Raw genomic sequence first — 20675 nt, forward strand, 5'->3', positions numbered from 1 at the left:
TCACAGCAATAAAAGCCTAACTAAAACATAGTTCTGCTTCGGCAACAGAATTGTTTGTTATTTTCATACATGTCATGTTTTTTCCTGCTCTCAAGTGTCCTCTGTCCCTTTCCACTCATGTAACCAGTTGCTTTTGTTTTTGCATGTTTAAATATGACATCACCACCTCTAGACAGCACTCTGAGATATCCTGCCTCAGGTTCCCCAAAACATCTTATTCTTTCTCTTAACATGACACTTAGCATTATAGATTAGAAGTTTCTTTTCTAGGTGGTTATACCCCAAAATTTAGACTTCTCAAAAGCAGGAAGAGTCTTGTGTATGATAAAGTTACTTCAGCAAAAAGAAGCCTCAGAAAATCCTATTTCTGGAAAGATGGTATAGAGGTAGTTTCCCTTACTTCTCCCAGAAAGCATAACTAAAAATTGAGAACAAATGCAGTAAATAAAAATCAATAAAATTAAAAGGATTATAGCCTGAACAGTAAACTTGCAAGTCTCTAACAAGACTGAAAAAAAAAAGAGTAAAGACACACATTACTGAAATCAGGGATTAAAACAAAACTATAATAAATAAATATATAAAACAACAAAAGTAAATGTGACAACTTCGGGGAATTTGGATAATGACTCAAAAATCACAAAGTAACACAAATTAGTAAATATGAAGTAGGTAAGACAAATATCCTAAATAAGTAAGATTTCTTATTTAAATTTTGTCAAAAACAGGTACCACCACACAATCTTTTTTGTAGAGAATTCTACCACATATTTAAAGAATTAAATTGTTCTACATGATCTTTCCAGTAAGACACAAGCCATAGAGAAACCTTTATAACTCATTTTCTAAAGTGACTATTATACCTATGCCAAACCAGAGAAGCATGGTATAAAATAAAATTGTGGACCATCACTTCTCATGAATGTAGAAGTGAAAACCCTTACCAGCATATCAGCCAATTACATAAGCAGTACATAAAACAATCATTACACCAAAACCACAGCTGGTTTGATATTTAAAACCAAATTTTAAAAAATCTATCATATCAGCAGCCAAAGAAGAAAAGCCATGAGTATATCATTTACTAGTAAAATTTCATTTTAACATATTCAACACCTATTCATGACCAAAACATTTAGAAGAATAAGAATAAATAGAAGAAAATTATTCAACTTGATAAGAAATATCCATTTAATGCCCACTCCAGCCATTTTAGTCACTGTTAAAAAGCTGAATGGTTTTTCCTTAAGACTGGGAGCAACTCCAAGCATGTTGACTAAACATAATGTTGGACATCATAACCAGTGGAGTAAGACAAAGAAAGGAATGGGTCTAAAAGGTATACAGTTTAGCAAAGAAAAAAATAAACTCCCCAGTTTATAAATTACTATAAATTCTAAGAGCTTTTAAGAATATTTGTGTCCTATCATTAATAAGACTTTGAAAAGATCAAATGACCCAAGATAGAATATTCCACAGATGGTTGTATTTCTAGATATTGGCAATGCATGTGTTGATACCATAATTAAATATATAACTCTATTTTTAGCAATTCAAAATTATGCTTAGGCATTAGTCTTAACAAAAATCATAGGCTATATATGCTAAAAATATAAAGCATTGATTACAAAAAGCAGAGTTCTAAATAACTTGAAAGACATATTTGTTTATAGATTCAGAGACCCAATATATTAAAAATGTCATTTCCCCAATGGTTGTAATGTAGCTCCTATCAAATCCTCAGCACAGTTTGCTTTATAAATAGATATAGAAGAGATTATTCTAAACATTACATTTAAAAGCAAGGGAGTAAAATAGCTAAGACATTTTGAAAGGGAAGAATAAAGTAAGAGGCAGCAACTGGCCTATTTTGATACTTATATAGATAGCTTCACCCATCAAAGATGGTGATTGTGACAGAGTTGTAAATCAAATGAATAAAATAGAAAACCAGAAATAGCCTCACAAGCATGCCAGACTTGTTTTTGACAAAGGCTCAAAGGAGACACAATGAGAAAGGTGAGCATTGTCAATAAATGGTGTTGGAGTAATTGAACATTCATATGCACAAGAACAAAACCTATAATTCATAGGGTCTAAAGGTAGAAAACCTTATACAAAGCAGTGTACTTTCTTTGATAAAAATCACATATTCCAAGGCACTGTTAGGAGAGGTGTTCTAGTTTGCTTCTCTGCTTCTACTAGAAAACATTGACCAAAAGCAACTCATGGACAAAGGAAATATACTTTGATTGATTGATTGATTGATTGATTGATTGATTGCATCCTACAGGTTATTGTCAATCATGGAGGGAAGCCAAAACAGGAACTGAAGCAAGAGCACTGGCTTACTTTATCTGCCGTTCTCAGATACTTTCCTTAAGATGTCAAGCCCATATGCCTAAGGAATGGTGCCACCCACAGTGGAAGGGGTCTTTCTACATCTGTTACCGGTTAAGGAAATGTGCCATCGACATAGACATGTCCACAAGTCAAGCCTATGGAGGAAATTCCTCAAATGAACTTCCCTCTTCTCAGGTGTCCTAGTTTGCTTTCTCTGTTGATGTAATAAGCTCTGATCAACACCAACTTAGTGGACAGAAGACTTAATTTGATTTACACATCACAGTCCATCACTGAAGTAAGTTGGGACAGGAGCACAAGGGAAGAACCTGGAGACAGAAACTGAGGCAGAGACCACTGAGAAACATTGCTTACTGGCCTGCTCCCCATAGCCCTGCTCAGCTTCTTTTCTCATACCACCCAGGACCACCTTGACAGGAATAGCACAGACCATCATGGGCTACAGCAATCATTAATGAGGAAAATGACTCCACAGAGTTACCCACAGGATCAAACAAATGGGCACAATCCCTCAGTTAAGATTCCTTCTTCCTGGATAACCCTCACTTCTGTCCAGTCAACTGTGACCATCAGCATTTCTGTGAGGCAGCAACTCTTTGGAGTTGTGTTTGCTTAACTTGAATGGCTTTGATTCCGAAGAAAGCTTCTGGATGCAAAACAAAGCATTCTGTGCATAAGATCTAAAATAAATGTTTATAGTGTGCTTGTAATTGCTAGCCAGGGATCCTGAAATTGACTGCTAGGCTCATTCACAGGTGGGCTGTGAAAAATGAGTCTGCCCTTGGTTTCATTCTCAAGGCTGAAAAACTATAGAAAAAGGAAGACTACAGCACAATCTTCACTGTGCTAAGGTTCCTTAGGAATCTTTATGAAATGCGGGGCAGGAGAATTGCCTACATGGAAGAGCCATGCAGAGGCACTTAACTCTCCTAGGTCAGGTGTCATAAACATGGAGTCAGTCATAGAGACTTCTGTTGACATGATGACTTGAGAAAAGCTCCAAGGGGCAGAGGACAAACTGGATATTGAAGGGGAAGAAAGGAACTGGTAACTCAAAGTAGATAGAAACCAGCTTTGAACTGATTCAAGGACAGTCCTGGCATTCCTGTTGGGCACTTAGCCTCAGTGCTGGTCCAAGTCTAAAGCAAAGAAAAAAGCATACAGAAATCAATCTCTGATCACTTACTGCTGGGGGTTTGGATGGGCAAGGAGAGATAATGGACTCCCGAGAGACACCTGTCCCTCAGCCATATGCTAGCGACTATAGAAGGGGAAATGGGTGCTCTGTTTATAGGTACTGTTTGCTGGCCTTTTGGTCCATCTGGGTGAATAAGGAGACCAAAACAGGACATTCACATTCAAAGGAGCAACCTCGTGTGCCGTTCACGCCCTCTTACCTTTTCATATAAGTTTTGCTGTGTAATTGCAATCTGTTTGCTTATAATCACACCCTGTGGATACCTCCAAGAGGCAAAAGAAGGGTGATGAGCTATATACCCTTGCTATTTAGCTGATCTTAAAGCCTTTAAGGCACATCAGACCCCTCCATTTTTTTTTTTTTTGGTTCTTTTTTTCGGAGCTGGGGACCGAACCCAGGGCCTTGCGCTTCCTAGGCAAGCGCTCTACCACTGAGCTAAATCCCCAACCCCAGCCTCCTCCATTTTTATAACATGCTAGAGACATTCACCCCAGGACAGCTAAGCCCTTGGCTATCAAAAACCTATCAGCCTGGTAGCTATGCTTCTCTCTAACTGGACAAGTTCTAACAGGGCCTAGGAGCACCAAGAGATACCCCAGGAGATCTGTCCTATCCTCCACTTTTCAGAGAGGAAGCAGACAACCTCTCTCCTTGCTATCATTACCATCGATGTATATAGCACATGCTTTGGGTATCTCCTCTTCTCCTACTTTGAGGAACCCAAATGCCTATATGGTAGACCAGTTTAGATTAATCAAGATTCTTACTTTCAAGAGGAATCTATAAGTTCACTGAGCGTAAGATTTCAGGGACAGAAACCATAAATCCTAGCCAGTTGTGTGTTCATCTAATAGTTGCCTAAACTATGTAAGTCAAACTTTTGTGAACAATTTATCATATAGGGGCCGCTGGTTTGTTGCTTGTACTATTTATGGAGCTAAGGAGGCAGTTCTGTTGGTTAAAGCTTTCTGGGCAAACATAAGGACCTAAGTTCAATTCCCAATACCCATGAGTAAAGAGACAACCACATGTGATGGGCATATACTATGCTCCCACAGCTGAGTAGGCAGGAACAAGTGGACCCATGGGACTTACTGGCCAGGAATCCTAGCAAAATCAGTGAGTTCTGGGCCAATGAGGGGCATTCTCAAACAATAAAGGGGATAGAACATGAAGACAGATATTCAATACTAAACTCCAATCTCAAATACACTTGTCGACATGCGCTTACACTCCCACACACACGCATACAAATAAAATTTGAACACACATGCGCGTGCGCGCGCGCGCGCACACACACACACACACACACATAAGAAAGAAGAGATAAAAATAAATAACAATTTTAAAAATAAAAATAAAATCTAAATTTTGAAGGATGAAGCTCCATCAGCAATAGAGATTGTCTACTGAAGGGTCCTTCAATTACACCTTCAAGACAGCTTTGCAAAGCTCTTCCAAGCCAGCAATCTCAGAATAGTATAGTGATGTGGAAGCTTACAGTTGTGTCATGTGATGCAGATTCACATGGTGTATGGCTGAGGCAGATTCAACGTGATATTTTGCTGAGGTGAGACCCGTGCTGAGGGAAAACATGTGGTATTTGTAGAGAGTATAAACAGGACTCAACAGACAGAGATCTTGCATGGTCTCACATCTTTGTCTTCATTGATCTTCACTTTATTGAAAGAGGCACAGCAGAGACCTTCTCCTGGCATCCAGGTATTCGTGTTTGGGTGCCTTGACACTACTAAACTGGACTGTTGGTATCCTGACAACAGAGATTAAAACCACCCCCAAGGAACTTCTTCTAAACAGGTCCACATCCCCTTGTCCTTTTTCTTTCTCCCCTACTGTTGGATAGTGGGCTAGAAGGGAATGTTTGATAATCCTTATTAAAGTAGATTTTCTTAAAGATTTGCTTTATTTGTATAAGTACACTGTAGCTGTCTTCAGACACACCAGAAGAGGCCATCAGATGGTTGTGAGTCACCAAGTGGCTGCTGGGAATTGAACTCAGAACCTCTGAATGAGCAGTCAGTGTTCTTAACCACTGAGCCATCTCTCCAGCCCTTAAAATATATTTTTTTAAACTCTAAGCCTGGTATGGAATGTGCCTGGTTCCCATAGGTAGACACGTGTTCTATGCCTCATTTTCTTACCATACTGTGTTTATCCTAAGCATATTGTATGGAGTGTATGTGTGGACCAGATGCTATAGAAGCCTTTGAACAGTTGTATTGACTGAGGCACTGTAAGAAGGAAGGACTTTCCCCCGCACAGGTGAGGTTCTGTGTGTCACTTATAACCAGGCCTTGGCCTAGATAAAAGGTACTAATTTTGATTAACTTGCTGGCAAGCAGCAGATTGGTCTCACCTAAATAAATAAAATACCTTATTAGAACTCACACAGTTTTATTTTGTTACATGCAGACAAGGTTTGCCAGCTGTAGTAGTTTTCAGCCCCAGCTAGCGTGTGCATCCTAGGGGATATGCGTGGAAGCCTCTGCTGCTGAGGTTCATGAACACAGTGCACAATCCCCAAAGTAGTCATCTATGAAAGCTAGGAGGCAGCCCTTGGCTGTCTCCTTCTGAGCCCTTGAGTGTTCAGTGCGTCTTCAGAAATGCACAGTATCTGATGGATAATAAAATCTAAACACAGGGATTAGGTCCTTATATATGGCATTGTTACCACAGATTCATCCTTAAGTGTAGTCTGTTGGGCCATGCTTTCTCCACAGAGAACTGATAGTTACATGTGGTACATAAGGCATGCCTTCCCCAGGCTGGGAGGTTTTCTTCTACCACCAACTTAGGAAGTCACCCATAGGTAAGGCTATGAGACAATACTCACCCATCATACAGCAAACCAACCATTAACAAATTAAGCTTAGGCATTTTCTTCTTCTGCCAAACAATGAGAAATGTCCCCATGAGATCAAGCATGTGACCTGACTTAGACATGAGAATAGACAGAGTTGTCAGGGTCACCTGTTCAATGTCCTTGTGTCCCCTTAGATACTGAACTGGCTGGATTGGTGTCAACTTGACATAAGATAGAGTCATCAGAGAGGAAGGAGCCTCAGTTGAGGAGATACCTCCCTAAGATCCAGCTGTAAAGCACTTTTGAAATTAGTGATTAATAGAGAAGGGCCCAGCCCATTGTGGGTATCATTCCTGAGCTGGTGTCACAGGTTCTTTAAGAAAGCGGGCTGTGCAAGGTATAGGGAGCAAGCCAGTAAGCAGCACCCTTCCATGACCTCTGCATCAGCTCCTGCTCTGACTTCCCTCAATGATAAGTAGTGATATGAAACTGCAAGCAGAATAGACCCTTTCCTCCCCAACTCCTCTTTGTGGCCACAGTGTTTCATCTCAGCAATAGGAACCCCAACTAAGACAGGTTCTTAAATCAATATTGAACGCACCGTCTCCACTTTATGATAGATTGCTTCTGGACTACCTCAAATGGCTGTCTAGTAGTACCTATATCTGGATAGTTAGTTCTGGCTATAAAGATACCTGTGCCCCTGATTAGACACAGGGCTAAATGACATGCCAGAGGCATTTGTTACCCATTCTCTCTTAATGATGTGGTCTCACTCAGAGCCTTTGGTATCTGTGCTCCTTTTAAGATTGATTTCCAATGAACCCATGCTGTGGCTTTCTGTGCTATGTACATCTCTTCTAGTGTTAAGATCTGACACATGCATGGCTTGCTCCTGCCACACCATTCACTCTTGTCCAAAAGTAGAATACTTTCATATCACTTAATGAAGTCAGAAAACTCTTCTGTGTAGAATTGCTGCCTTGAAAACTTGGATAAGCCTCACCAAGCACAGGGCATCCTTCTTGCTGGCAGAAATGCAAGACAGTCACTTTCCCTTTACTTTTGAGTGATAGATACTTGACTGACTTGACCCACCCCTCTGAACCCAAATACTTAACTCTCACTCTCTGATGTTATGTATCTAATCTTATTTCCTATATCATTAACCTGATGGCTAGAGTTCCTTGTATCTTGGCATATCTTATTATACTGGCAATTTCTTGATCAAGACCACAACTGGCCACCATTTCTAACCTAGTTACCATTACAGTAATTCTGACCCATTGCTTGGATTGTTAAGTGTAGCCATCTGGCCTCTGCCACTATTCTAGCATACCATCATCCACATTGTTACTAACCAATGCATATTCTTTGTGGCAATCTCTAATGACCGTTCTGTCCCCCAGCAATAGCCAAGAAATTTTTTTAAACAACCTAGTAATTCCCTCGCTATCTTGTTCCTGGAAAAGACTACATTATCTTGTGCAGCACCTGCCTCATGTGAAAATATAATCTGAAAAGTCTTCAGATGTGAAGGGCTAGAGGCCTATTCCTACCACAAAGGAGACATGCACTTCTTGTAGAATCTGATGCCTTTGAAGAATCCCGACAGCCCCCATCTCAAGTTTTAGGCTTGTTCTTTCTCTTGTAAGAGTTTGTCTTCTTTGAAGTTCTGTCATGTTTCCAATTTAGCCCTGTATTTGGCTTTCAACTCTTCCTGCCCTCTGACTGTTTCTTTGAAGGCTGCCTACCGACCTCCCCGTAGGACTTTGTAGTAAATTGCGAGTGGATGAGAGCCTGTTTCTCTCTTCCTTCTGTTCATCAGTGGTACTCAGGGCCTACTCAGTCACTACTTACCACTCAAGTCTGTCAAACGCCAGCAACACCACCCAGTCCTTGCAGTAGACGTCATAAAAGTCTCCCGTGGTTACTGAATAGCTGTTGCCTTTGCATCTAAATACCTGTGATGGCAAAAGCCAGGGAGATTCCCTGGTGGAACCTACCTTAAAAAAAGTCAAATTCGGGTAGTTAGAAAGGACTTTGAATCTTGTTAAAGATTTGAAACCCTCAGACTCTCTGGTAGATATTGATGACCAATGGAGGACTCCACGGGATATTTGAAATGAATATTTATGGCAAATGTCATAACGCAGATTTAATGAGCAGGCTATATAGGGGAACTGAAGACAAATGAATATTAAAAGTAGAAATTGAGTGACAGGATATTTCAAAAGATCCGTTGTGACACAAAGATACTGAGAAGGATCAGCCTGAGAAAGAGGTGATTAAAGAGGTGCAAAGAAATAGGACACTGTCAACTTCGCAGACAGGAAGCACACAAAGAGACAGGAAACATGGGTGGCTTCTGAAAGCTGTACGGAATAACCCCTCCCAACCTCTACAAAAAGTGCCATCCTTCCCAGCCTCAGAACTACGAAGTAACTAATGTGGGTCAGCTAACTATCTTTGATGATCTGCTACAGTAGCACTTGGAAACTTGGAGAAGTTAGTTCTGGAAACAGTGTACCTACACCCTTTGGTAATCTTTTTCCTATGTCTTTTGCTAATAGTTCCCGCCCACTTTGGAGGCAAGGTCTTGTGTAGTTCAGACCTTGATCCAACAGGGAGGAGAACATTGAACTTCTGGGGCCTTCTGTCATCATGGTGGGACACCTCCTCATCCATGAGAAATCAAACCTAGGTCTTTGTGCATGCTGGGCAAGCAAGCTACCTCTGAGCTACATCCCCCGCCTAGATCTGTCTGAACTAAGAACTTTACTGCTTCTGGTAGTTGGGTAGGCTTTGCAGGTGTTTAAAAATACTTGAAGACAGGATAGAGCTGAAGAAGAACGGCATTTGGCTGAAAGGTGAAGACTGGGAAAGAGAAGGAAAATACTCCGTCATCTGTGGACCCTGCAACCTGGGGTTTGTGAAACAGGTCTGAATGCGGGCCAGCTTCCTGTGGTCAGTGGGCACAAATGGAAAGGAATCTCTTCTTCTGTTTTGATCTACTCTTTGTATTTTTAAAAGCTTGTGTGATGCTTGTTCTAACTCTTAAATCTGCACTTCAAAAAAAATTCTCCAAATAATGTAGGTGTTGTGCAATGGAATAGACAAGTCGAATTTTGTGGAGCAATGACACGTTTTAAAATAATGATGTTAATAGGTCTGTAAAATTAGAGACATTGACAAAGACTACAAAGGTTAGTGTAGACATAAGTTCCAGTATAAAATTATCTTTCGTTTTAAAAATCACATCAAGGGGTTGGGGATTTAGCTCAGTGGTAGAGCGCTTGCTTAGGAAGCGCAAGGCCCTGGGTTCGGTCCCCAGCTCCGAAAAAAAGAACCAAAAAAAAAAAAAAAATCACATCAACTCTGGGATCTGTTACATTCATTATGACCACCAGAGGGTGCAATAACCTTTGTTGAAGATCGAAACCCAGCTTCAGGGTGGTGTTTTCATATTTTGCTGGTGGTGGTTTTTCTGGCTGGTTTGGGGTTGTTACTTTTAGTCTTTAAGGAAGAAGAAATAATGTAAGGCAGAAAATGAACACAAGTAGTGTATTTTGACTTTTTTTTCATACCATTTTACTAAACAGTTTGCTTTTTATCTTTATCTTACAAGACATCCTGGGGAACAGGGAACAGGAGAAATGAGGCATGCCTCGTGTTTTCAGTTTCGTCAAAACAGATAGATGACAATGATCAAAAGCACAATGACAGATAAGGTATCAACCCCACGTTAACATCTTGCCCCAATACCATGCACTGTTGAACCCCATCCCCACCATGCAATAGCAGAACATGTGGTGACTTAAACCATGGTTTTCAATTACAGGATGTTAAATGTCTCCATGGGGGCATGCTTCCCTTTGGACTAGAGCTAACAAGACATCACTACAGAGCAATTAAGTTTCTTTACAACAAGGGAAATGGAAAACTTCCTTTTGAAATGCAGGGTCCATTTTCATGTGGCATGGTGTGGCTGAGAAGGTTAGGTTTCTGTGAATGGAATATCCCTCTACCACATCCACTTCACAGAGATTTGTAAAAAATCTAATGTGAGGGGCTCTTACTATTATGGGTGACAAAACCTTAGGTGGGCAGTCACCTCCTACATCCGGGACTGAATGTCTCATGTCTACAGAAGTGTTTTATGGGAAAGAGATCAGAAATCTCCTTCACGTATCCTATTCTGTTAGCCGGAAGCAGAACTACATTCTAAAACTGCATTTGGACACAATACCCGCTTCAACATAATGTGACGTTTGAACAGTCACCCTCTGTACCAAATCATTTGTATTGCTGTGTCAAAATAGTGTCTTTCTCTTTTTACAAAGACGCCTGTGTCCGTAAAATGAAATATGGCTTTCATTGCTAGAGTGCCTCTCCTCAAAAGACTGAAAACTATTTTGCTTTTCCTTTTGTTCCCTCTCCATGACGATCTGGTCTGGAGCCTCCCTGAGGAAATGATTCCATGAGTCATTTCTAGTCCCTAAGTCTCTGATACCTGACATGGCAGGTCACATCTCAAAAGGAAAAATAAGAAAAATAGGCATTTCCATCCCTTTAAAGACTTCTATCCTCTGGCCTTAAAGTCCTCACAGTGGTAACATAGTGTCTTCTACAGAAGGGAATAAAGGAAACACATCAGGTCAAGCCCTAGTTCTCAGAAAACCCAGTGGCAAGGCAGCAGGACCTTTGGGGAGAGACTGCTCACAGCAGTGCGTGCCTCTGGGGATCCAGCAGAAGCCTTTGCAGCAGCCAGTGTGCGGAACTCAGTGTAATAGACGTGGGAACCAGGTCAGACCATTGGTTCCCCAGCAGGCTATGCCCAGACAGTCATTCCTCCTCCACAGAGAGGACTGGCAGACCTGAAACTCAAACTCAGATTCTGGCTGTACCACTTGGGGCTTTGAGCCAGGCATTTCATTATACCCAGAGTTCACAATTGCCCCGATTTAGCCTATGGGGTGGTAGGATGCAGGGAAGGGGGAACATAGTTTGCAAACTTCAAAGAGTTGTATCAATATAAGGCATGGGTTCACACTGAAAATCTGACTCCAAACCTGACCTCTTCTTTGGCCTGTTGGAATCCTAACAGCTATTTACTCCAGCATCTTTTTTCTGAACTCTGAATCTAACCTCAGATTAAAGCTACGGGGAAAACTAAGAACTCTTACAAATGACAGACATCCTCCAAACACCAGAAAAATTCGGGATCCATGGGTGTTAACAACATCTCAATTAGTGAGGGTCTCCCGCCAGGCTCTTATCTGGGTCTTCAGACTAGGAAAGAAAAGATCCTTCTCCCAGCCCCAAGGAAAAAAGTACCCAGAGAATCCTCATCCTTAACAGTACCATGTGAAAGACTTGTGTTCAAAGATCCACCATGGTGTCCGGAGATAGTTGCTCTGGTTCATTCCAGAGGCAGTCTCCCCTAGGCTACCACTGACTCTCCATAATCCATGTCCCAGTCATTAACCAGAAGAGATCAGTTCCCAAATCTCTTGAACCAGGGAAGAGACTCGAGGCCAAGGGAAGGCTCCTCATGATTTCTCTTCACCAAGGGTCTATGGACACGTCACCCACTCTTCTGCTTACTCCTGTCTGTCCTCACCCTCCTAGCGGAGGCTGTGTATCCACAGAAGCACCTCCTACTCCCTAACTAAGCCTAGCACAGAGTGAAAAAGTATTTATCTACTGAATTGGGGAACGGGGAGTGGTTGGTTCATGTCCAGGAAGACAGGACACAGCTGAGACTGACGTGGGAACGCTCAGCAGGCTGGTTCTACCAAAGCAGAAACTTGACTCTGGCTTTCTTTAAGTTGCATGGGGAAAAAAAAATCACCCTATGGCTTGGTCACGCAATCTCATGAACCAATTTTGCCTTTAGATCTGTATGTTACTAAGAGTTTACATTCAAAGGTCAGTTAAATGGGTATAAATGAAAAGCCAAAGGAAAGCATTTAAATATAGCAATCAGCCCTCATAAAGAGTTCGGGGCTTCAACTTGGGGGAAGATGGAAATTTAGAAGTTGGTGCTGCTAAAAAAAAAAAAAAAAGACATGAGTGAATATTTTTTCACAGGCTAAGGTTGTTCTAGTTAATTCACCTTCCCCCAATGCTTCCTTTCACTGTGTACCCCTAAGCATTGCCCTCCGTACAGCTGCTGGCCGCAGGAGGAATCAATCCTAAGAGGCATTAGCCTCTTCAACTGCTGGGATCCAGGTGGAAGACCCAGCGTGCCCTCTCCCAGATCATCTCGACGCTTCGTCTTTCAACTTAATGAATCCTGTAGCTTCTCTTTGCTTCCTGGTCTATGTTTCTCTCTTAAGGCAAGGATTGTTTTTCATTTCAGTGTATAAAAAAAGTCTTGGTAAAGTACAGGGAAATATTAAACAATTCTTTATATTTACTTTATAGATATAGATCAGGTGGCTACTTCTATATGAATTTGTCAAGCCACATTTGATGCTATATGAATATATATGTCAACAATTTTCAAAGGGTAGAGGAGACTCATATGGGTACTTAGTGAATTATGCTTATGATTTAGAAATTGTCATTGTGATTAATATATTGTTTCTCTTTGAGATTTCTTCAAAAACAAACTTTAATTTTATAAATATTTAGTTGGGAATTGTGTTACTTGTATTTTATTTGGCCCAAGAGTTCATGAGATGTGTTCCTTTGGGTCTATAATTCGTGGCATAAATATCATAAAGCATAACCTTTATGAATAGAAGAGCTATCCTAAGGTGCTAGTTAAGAAAATGATGTGTAACAGGCATTGAAATTTAAGAGCTCTGGAGGTGAGGATAGGAAATGGAAAGAAAGCATTCAGAAAATTAGTAAGTATTAATACATGCTCCTGTGGTTTTCTCTCAAGATTTCCTGAGCATTCTTCATATATCATAGTGCAATACAATTCCAGTAAGTCACTACTATACTTATTTTTCTCAAGCAAAAAGGATATGCTTCTAGAATATATATATATATATTGGACAACAAATAATAGTAGTACATTTTCTTTTAAAACACTATAATTTGCATTTCTATAAATATATTTAAATAAGAAACATAGACCACTGTTCACACCTCACACGATATGACACATAAACATACAAAAATAAAATGATCCTGTTTAACTGGTTTGTTGTTTTGCTGGTCTGGGTTCTTTTCCAAGTTAAGAACAATTCAGAAATAACCTTGTGAATTTGGATCCCAGGAAAACTGGACATAAACTCATGCTGGGTCTAGGCAGCACAGGCAGGGATGAACTCAATATAACATTCCTTATAGTGGGTATCAATATCCTACCACTGTTCAAAGAAGCTGGGAGTGGGGCACCAATGTCTCCAATGGTCATGTGATGGTCTGTCTCCTAGACATTGTAAGGGCACATTAATCACATCCCCTACCCTAGGCAAAGCATGAACATATGAAGCTGCCCTCTGAGTGGAACAGGAAGAATACCTTCTCCTTGGGCTCTCATACCCCACCCCCACCATGCTCTACTCTGCAAATAAGGTGCTCTACCAAGTAGAACGTCAACGTTACAAGGAGCCTTGTGCTCCACAAATGCCAACATGTGTCCAGTTCCAGTCACCAATAAGGAGGAAATTCCTCCACTAGCAATATTTTGAAGAACTCCGCTGCCCACCAAAGGCAGTTCTACATGCTTCTTTTGCAAAACAAAATAATAATGTGAATTATTATCCCTAGTGAAATTGGGCCTTTTGTCTGTGACAGGTTGTAATTCTCTTGAAAGCAAACAGAGGGGGTTTACCCATTTGACATCCTGCCTAAAGCCTAGAATTCCTGCTAGCTCTCAGTAGGAGCACAGAAGATGTGCCTGCTCAGATGAACTTCATCACTCTACTCCAGTATTAGGAATGTCACATGTGGGAGCCAGGATTCCCACTGCATCAGAACTGGCTTCACCTGGGTTGCATCCTTGGGAGGGATGGATGATGTCTCAGGAACTGGGTATGGGGTTTCCTTATAAGCAGAATGTAGGCCCTTGGCAGCATCCTGTAGAATGGCATAGTAACAGAAATGGGGGTAGGGTCCCGGCATCTGCTCAAAGAGAATTTTCCACACAGTCAGAAGAGGTGGGGTTCATGATTTCCTGAGGGGTGACTTCAGGGTCCTGAGGTACCTGCTGCTGATAGATGTCCTGGATCAGCAGGGTGTTCATGACTTTCCACTCTCTGTACTTCCTGGCTGTCAGCTTTGGGTCATCCAGCAGCTGGTTGATCATAGCCAAATCATGTTCTTTGCACTGGCCGGGAAGAAAACAGGAAGGAAAGGGGCATCTGTGAGTTCGTGAGGACCTGAACTTCAGTGAGTCAACTTCCTCAGTCCTGTCACAGACATAGGGGCTCATCCGCCGCAACACTACCAACGTGGTTTGGCGTATTAATATTCTAATCTCTCAATACATTGAGGTCAGGCTCAACATCTTTCACAGGCTGGAGTCATAAGAAGTTGTATATATTCACCCCAAAGTTAGTGAAAAAAACAGTCTGTCTTCTAGGCTGCTGCCTTTCACCCCTCTATTACCTCACAGCACAGAGGGGCTCCATATTAGTGTATCACTGGGTGCTGGCTGCCTCCTGAGGCTCAGTGAATGCTGAACACAGACGATATTTCATTGACCATCCGAACCTCACTAACTAAAACTGGAACAGAACACTTTACCTGAGACATAAGGTAACAAAAATTGATCTTTTTTAATTTTTGTAGATTTTCAATTATTTTAAAATCAGTCATATTCTATTAACACAGAGATTTATATATGAAAAGTATGGTTTATTATTCAAAGATGAGACACCTAACTTCCAACAGAACAGCATGCATGCCAGTACAAAATAACTTATCAACACTTCGTGGACAATCAGTCACTCAAATTTGAAGCGAAAGAATAGAGTAAAAATATAATCAGCATCCACAAAAAGTGCGGCACTCTCCCCTGATAATTATTAGGTTTGTGAAGGGACTGGGTGTTTTGAGATGGCACTGAGATTGATTACTGGGGACTAAGGAGCTTATTAGGAGACTTATTAACATGACAGATAGACAGACAGACAGACAGAGAGGGACAACTGATGGCAGGGATTCTGACAGCACCAGAGAAACCTTGTGTAGGGCTCTCTGAAGAGAAGCAGAGCCTATGTGGGGAGAAGTGAGAGTCTGTCACTTCTGAGGACAGGGGAGGTCTCCACGGGAAGTCGGAGCCAGGCTCTGATTCCTGGGTAGAAGCCAATGAAAGGGAAAGGGTGGGCAGGGTATCAATAGCCCCACTATTGCCAATGCCTGCTTTGATGTTAACTCACTTCCCAGGTAAGAAACCCTGTTAACCATGGCCTCATGATGTCCCAGTGGGGTGTCTGTCTGGAGCTGTAAAAAGCCTAAGCAGAGGCTTGGTTCTAACCTAAGAACGGAGATGTGATTCCTATCACAAATGATTTTTCTCCCTCTATAGAGGCATCGTTCTAATTGGGCACATACAGTGCAATACAAAACACTGGCTTGCCAGCAGGTCCTCACCTCTGATCCCCTACTTTAAATCCACACTCTGTATAGCAATGTGGGGATCCTTCTACATGCTGAGTCTTCCTCATGACTTCCCTCATTAAGTACCAGGCTCTCAAGAACCCCAGCTCCATTTGCTGGCCCTCCACGCCAAGCTGCCTCCCTGTATATGAGGGCAGCCCCAAGGGAAGACCAGCAGTCTCAACTGACCTGGACCCACAAGATCACTCAGACACTGAGCCGACAACCAGGCAGCACACACCAGCTGATATGAGGCCCCTGACACCTACACAGCAGAGGACTGCCTGCCCTGGCCTTAGTGAGAGAAGACGCACCTAACCTTTGAGAGACTTGAGGCCCTAGGGAGTGGGGAGGTCTAGTGTGGCAGGAGTGAGGGGGTGCGGACATCCTCTTGGAGATGTGGGGAGGAGGTATGATATGGGGAGTGGTTGGGGGGCAGGCCAGGAGTGGGATGAAAACTAGATTGTAAAAAAGGATTAAAGAATAAGAACAAAGGAAGGAAGGAAGGAAGGGAGGGAGGGAGGGAGGGAGGGAGGGAGGGAGGGAGGGAGGGAGGGGAAAAGAAAAGAAAAGAAGGAAGGAAGGAAGGAAGGAAGGAAGGAAGGAAGGAAGGAAGGAAGGAAGACAGACAGACTGACTGACTATTGGTCCATTTTGTTCTCACCTCCAAAATGCTGAGCTACCTGGAGCATCTTCTTCTACACCTCTTTAGCTTATACTTACTGCCAGCTATCAAATTCAGGGGAAAACTGAGCCTGCAACTTCAACCAAACACCCTTATTTTCATGCTCTTATACCCATCTGGGTCAAAGCCTAGAATTCACTGTAGTCTATTTAGACATCTGTCCCAAAACCTAAAAGGGGGTGAAGAGTGGTTCTATGGGTAATGCCTCTATGTTGAGCAGTTTTAAGGATCTGTGTTCTAGCTAGCTTTATTTCAATTTGACACAAACTAGAGTTATCAGAGAGAGACCCTCAATTGATAAAATGCTCCCATAAGATCAGGCTTAGTCAAGCCTGTAGGGCATTTTCTTAATTAGTGATTGATGTGGATGGGGTCCATGAGTGAGGCCATGCCTGGGCTTGTGGTCCTAGGTTCTATAAGAAAGCAGGTTGAGCAAGGCATGGGGAGCAAGCCAGTAAGCAGCACCCCTCTATGGCCTCTGCATCCACTCCTGCCTCTAGGTTCCTGTCCTGACTTCTTTCAACGATGACAGTGATGTGGAAGTGTGAGCCAAATAAACTCTTTCATTCCCAAGTTGCTTTTGGTTACGGTGTTTCATCTCAGCGATAGGAACCCTAAGACAGCCTGAGCTTGAAGCACCAGCACCGACATAAAAGGCCAGGTTGGTTGCCTGTGCTTGTGACCTCAGCATTGCAGTGAGGTCGGAGACAGGTGGAACTGGAGAGCTCCTTGTACAGTCGGCCTCAACAGAAAGGTCACTTCTGACTCAACAAGTAGCTCGGTCTCAGGGCAAAAAGTGGAAAGTGATAGAGCCCCACTTCTTCCTCTGGCCTCCACATGTATGGCCCCCACACACACGATTCATTAATCAATTAACCAAGCCTCCTGAAAATGACAGAAAATGCCTCTCCTCCATCCTTATACTCTTGGCTCCTGTCATGTAGACAGTAAGCGCCTGTTCACCATTGAACCCTGGACCATCCCCAGGGAACATTCTGCACAGCCCAAATGCTACAATCATGCTCACTACTCCGATCTCAAGCTCAAAACTACCAGTCAGCCTGAAAGGTCAGAAGGCCACACTTCTGTCTTCCCCTTCTGAACTGAAGGCCTTATGAGGACAGACATGTTTCTCTGATAGGACCAGTGGCCTGCCAAAACTTAAATATATGCAGTGCTAAAGGAGAATGGAATCCTATCATCTGAGGCATAGAATGAGAAAGCATGGGTTAAGTAAACACAAAGCAAAAAAAAAAAAAAAAAAACCGCAAGCATCCAATGTGTTCCTTCCTTCATATGTAAAATACTTTGAGAAATCAATATGAAAGTAAAAGAGCAATTGCTAAAACTGGGGAGGGTTTTAGGAGGAAGGGGAAGCCAGGACACAAGAGCAGAAAGGAGACAGCCATGGTGAATCTGTGAAGAGTCATATCATTGGGCTGTGAAGAATATCACTTAGTACAGAATCATGAGATTTTAGTAATAATAAAGCTGACCTCCGCATTTCCAAGGAGAGAAAGGGAGAGAGGATGCTCACCAAGAGCCACCCAGTAGTCATACTCTATATTCTTTCTCTCTCGTGCTCGCCAAATGACTATTTAAAACTTACTCAGGCGGGAAGAATGCTCAATGCATAAAGAAGTACCAGCCACACAAGCCTAAAGACCTAGGTTTGTACCCAGAACTCATATAGAGCCAGGCATGATAGCATGTAACTACAGAGAGATGGGAAGCAGAGGCAGGAGAGTATCTCACAGTTAACAGGCCTAGAGAAGATGAAAACTAAATGGAGACCTATCTTAAACAGGGTGGAAGGTGAAGACCAACACACTGCTCTCTGCCTCTACATAGGCACTGCTGTATATACATGACCACGCTCAGACACACAAACATGCTTATGCACACATATATACACACATATACACATACATACTATATACACACATAAACACATATACACATATACATACACATATACATATATACACAAACATACACACATTTACATATACATGCATGCATACATACATATACATATACATACATATACTCTTATACACACATACACACACTTATACACATATAAACACATCCACATATGCACACAAACACACACACATACACACATAAATAAAAAAGAAGAAAGCCCTTAGCATTAAACTGCAAACCTCCTTCCTACCACTCAGCCAATAACTTGGTTCTGTATTTTTGGAAAATGAAAGCAATCAGGAAAGCACTCCCAAGCCTCCCTCTCCCACTACCCACATCAGCAAGAACACACAGCGCCTGCCTTCCTGTTCAGAAGATGAAGGAAGGATCTGTGCTCTGAGCATAGGCTACCCTCTCCACTTGGGCACCACAGTTTCTCTCTCTCTCTCTCTCTCTCTCTCTCTCTCTCTCTCTCTCTCTCTCTCTCTCTCTCTCTCTCTTTCAGCACAGGCTATGGGCACCATAGCCTCTCTCTGAGCATAGGCTACCCTCTCCACTTGGGCACCACACCACAGCCTCTCTCATGCTCTGAATATTCTCCAATGACTTGTCAGTCTCCCATCTCCACTGGCATCCTCACTGATTCTCGTGTGTCCTGTTAGTCTTCACTGGCTCTCCTGCACTGTTATCTCTTCTACCTTGAAACTTCTCTCCGAACCCCATCTGGCTCATGCTCCATTCTTCTCCTTGTCCTGGTGACCTTGTACCCATTCCTTTGTAGTCGTCCTTCTCTTCTGCCAGGCTTTGATCTCCACTGCACCACTGAACCTGCTCCAGGGCTGCTTATCAGTAACCTCCATGTTTTTAGTCATCCATCTTCATATTCATCAACATTCCTAAAATGCTGGCCACCACTCCACCTGGAACACATCTATCTGGTTTCTTCTATAATATAATATGATCTTGATTGTCCTTGTCCTGATTGTCCTTGTCCCTTGATTGGCACTATAACGGTTTCTCATTACCCAAGCTCTTGACACTGGAATGTTCAGGAGTGCCAATGTTTGTCTATGCCTCTGTTCTGTGTGTACTAACACTCTTGGTGGCTTCTATAATCTCATACTTCCATGCCCCTTGTAAGCTCATGATCCTGGATTTATATCTCTCCTAAACTGCATACTCGGTCATCTAAATTTACCATCAGCTCTACTTAAACAGCTAATTGTCATGTCAAATACAACAAGTGTGGACCTGAGATCTTTGTACTAGCTGGTACTTTTACATGCCCACGCTCTAGACTTCCAGTATTTCTAAATAAACACTTCATTATAGTGCAGCAAATGTAAAGGAAATTGCACAAACACAAAGGTTTGTAGTTGAGAAATTATCTCAAAATAAGCCTACTCCATAACCAACTCCAAAGTCAAGAAAAGACCCTCTCACAGTATACACCTCAGAAGCCCCACTTGTGTGTCTTCCCAATAGCTGAGACATAATTATGATATCATTGATTATGACTAAACATACACTGAGTAGCTCATCCATTCAATAAGTCATAGCTTGATCTTTGTTTCTGTTTATAGCGAGTAGGGGGGGTGTATGTTTTTTGTTTTGTTTTTGTGGGGTTTTTTAGGGGGTTACCTTTTCCTGTTTGTTCTGCAGTACTTGAGGGGGTGAACTCAAAGCTTTGCACATGATATGTAAGAGCTCTACCATGGAGTTATAAACCTAGCCCTTGCTAATTTTTCAACATGGACAGGTTACACATGACAGTGGCCAACTGGCTGTTGAAGGTCACTGGGCAACAAAGCATGAGCTACAGTTCATAGACCTCCAGCACTACACTTCCCTAATGCCAAGAGATCCATGGAAAGGAATGCTTTCTACTCACCGGAGAGCAGTAAGACTGGGTTTAAGAAAAAACCCTTGAGAAGACATCTTTCCCTTGTCTCCTGAGACTTATCTGTGTGTAGAATCCTCTTCTAGATTATTGGTTGCCCTAATATTTGGCTACTGTCCAACAGATAATTCACAGAAAAAGGGTGATTTAGCTATGGTGACTGGGTTCACCTGCTTTGCTCACTCACTGTCACTGGCACTTTGCTGGCTGG

At 42.1% G+C, this 20675-nt stretch overlaps 2 protein-coding genes across 15 annotated transcripts in view; one reads left to right on the plus strand and one right to left on the minus strand.

Annotated features, from left to right (window-relative positions):
- The window catches only part of Oprm1 (opioid receptor, mu 1), a 253689-nt gene that overhangs the window by 98985 nt on the left and 134029 nt on the right, over positions 1–20675 (plus strand).
- The window catches only part of Ipcef1 (interaction protein for cytohesin exchange factors 1), a 202924-nt gene that overhangs the window by 10021 nt on the left and 172228 nt on the right, over positions 1–20675 (minus strand). For 4 of the 12 annotated variants that reach the window (XM_087567585.1, XM_087567568.1, XM_087567579.1 and 1 more), the window contains 2 exons: positions 14554–14676; positions 9952–14471 (listed from right to left, as the gene is read on the minus strand). In XM_087567585.1, the coding sequence (XP_087423711.1) occupies positions 14271–14471; positions 14554–14676 (324 nt within the window). In that variant the 3' untranslated portion in view covers positions 9952–14270. 12 annotated transcript variants of the gene reach the window in all.

The sequence above is a fragment of the Rattus norvegicus genome, chromosome 1, assembly GCF_021556685.1.
Source record: "Rattus norvegicus strain SHRSP/BbbUtx chromosome 1, alternate assembly SHRSP_T2T, whole genome shotgun sequence".
NCBI lineage: Eukaryota > Metazoa > Chordata > Mammalia > Rodentia > Muridae > Rattus > Rattus norvegicus.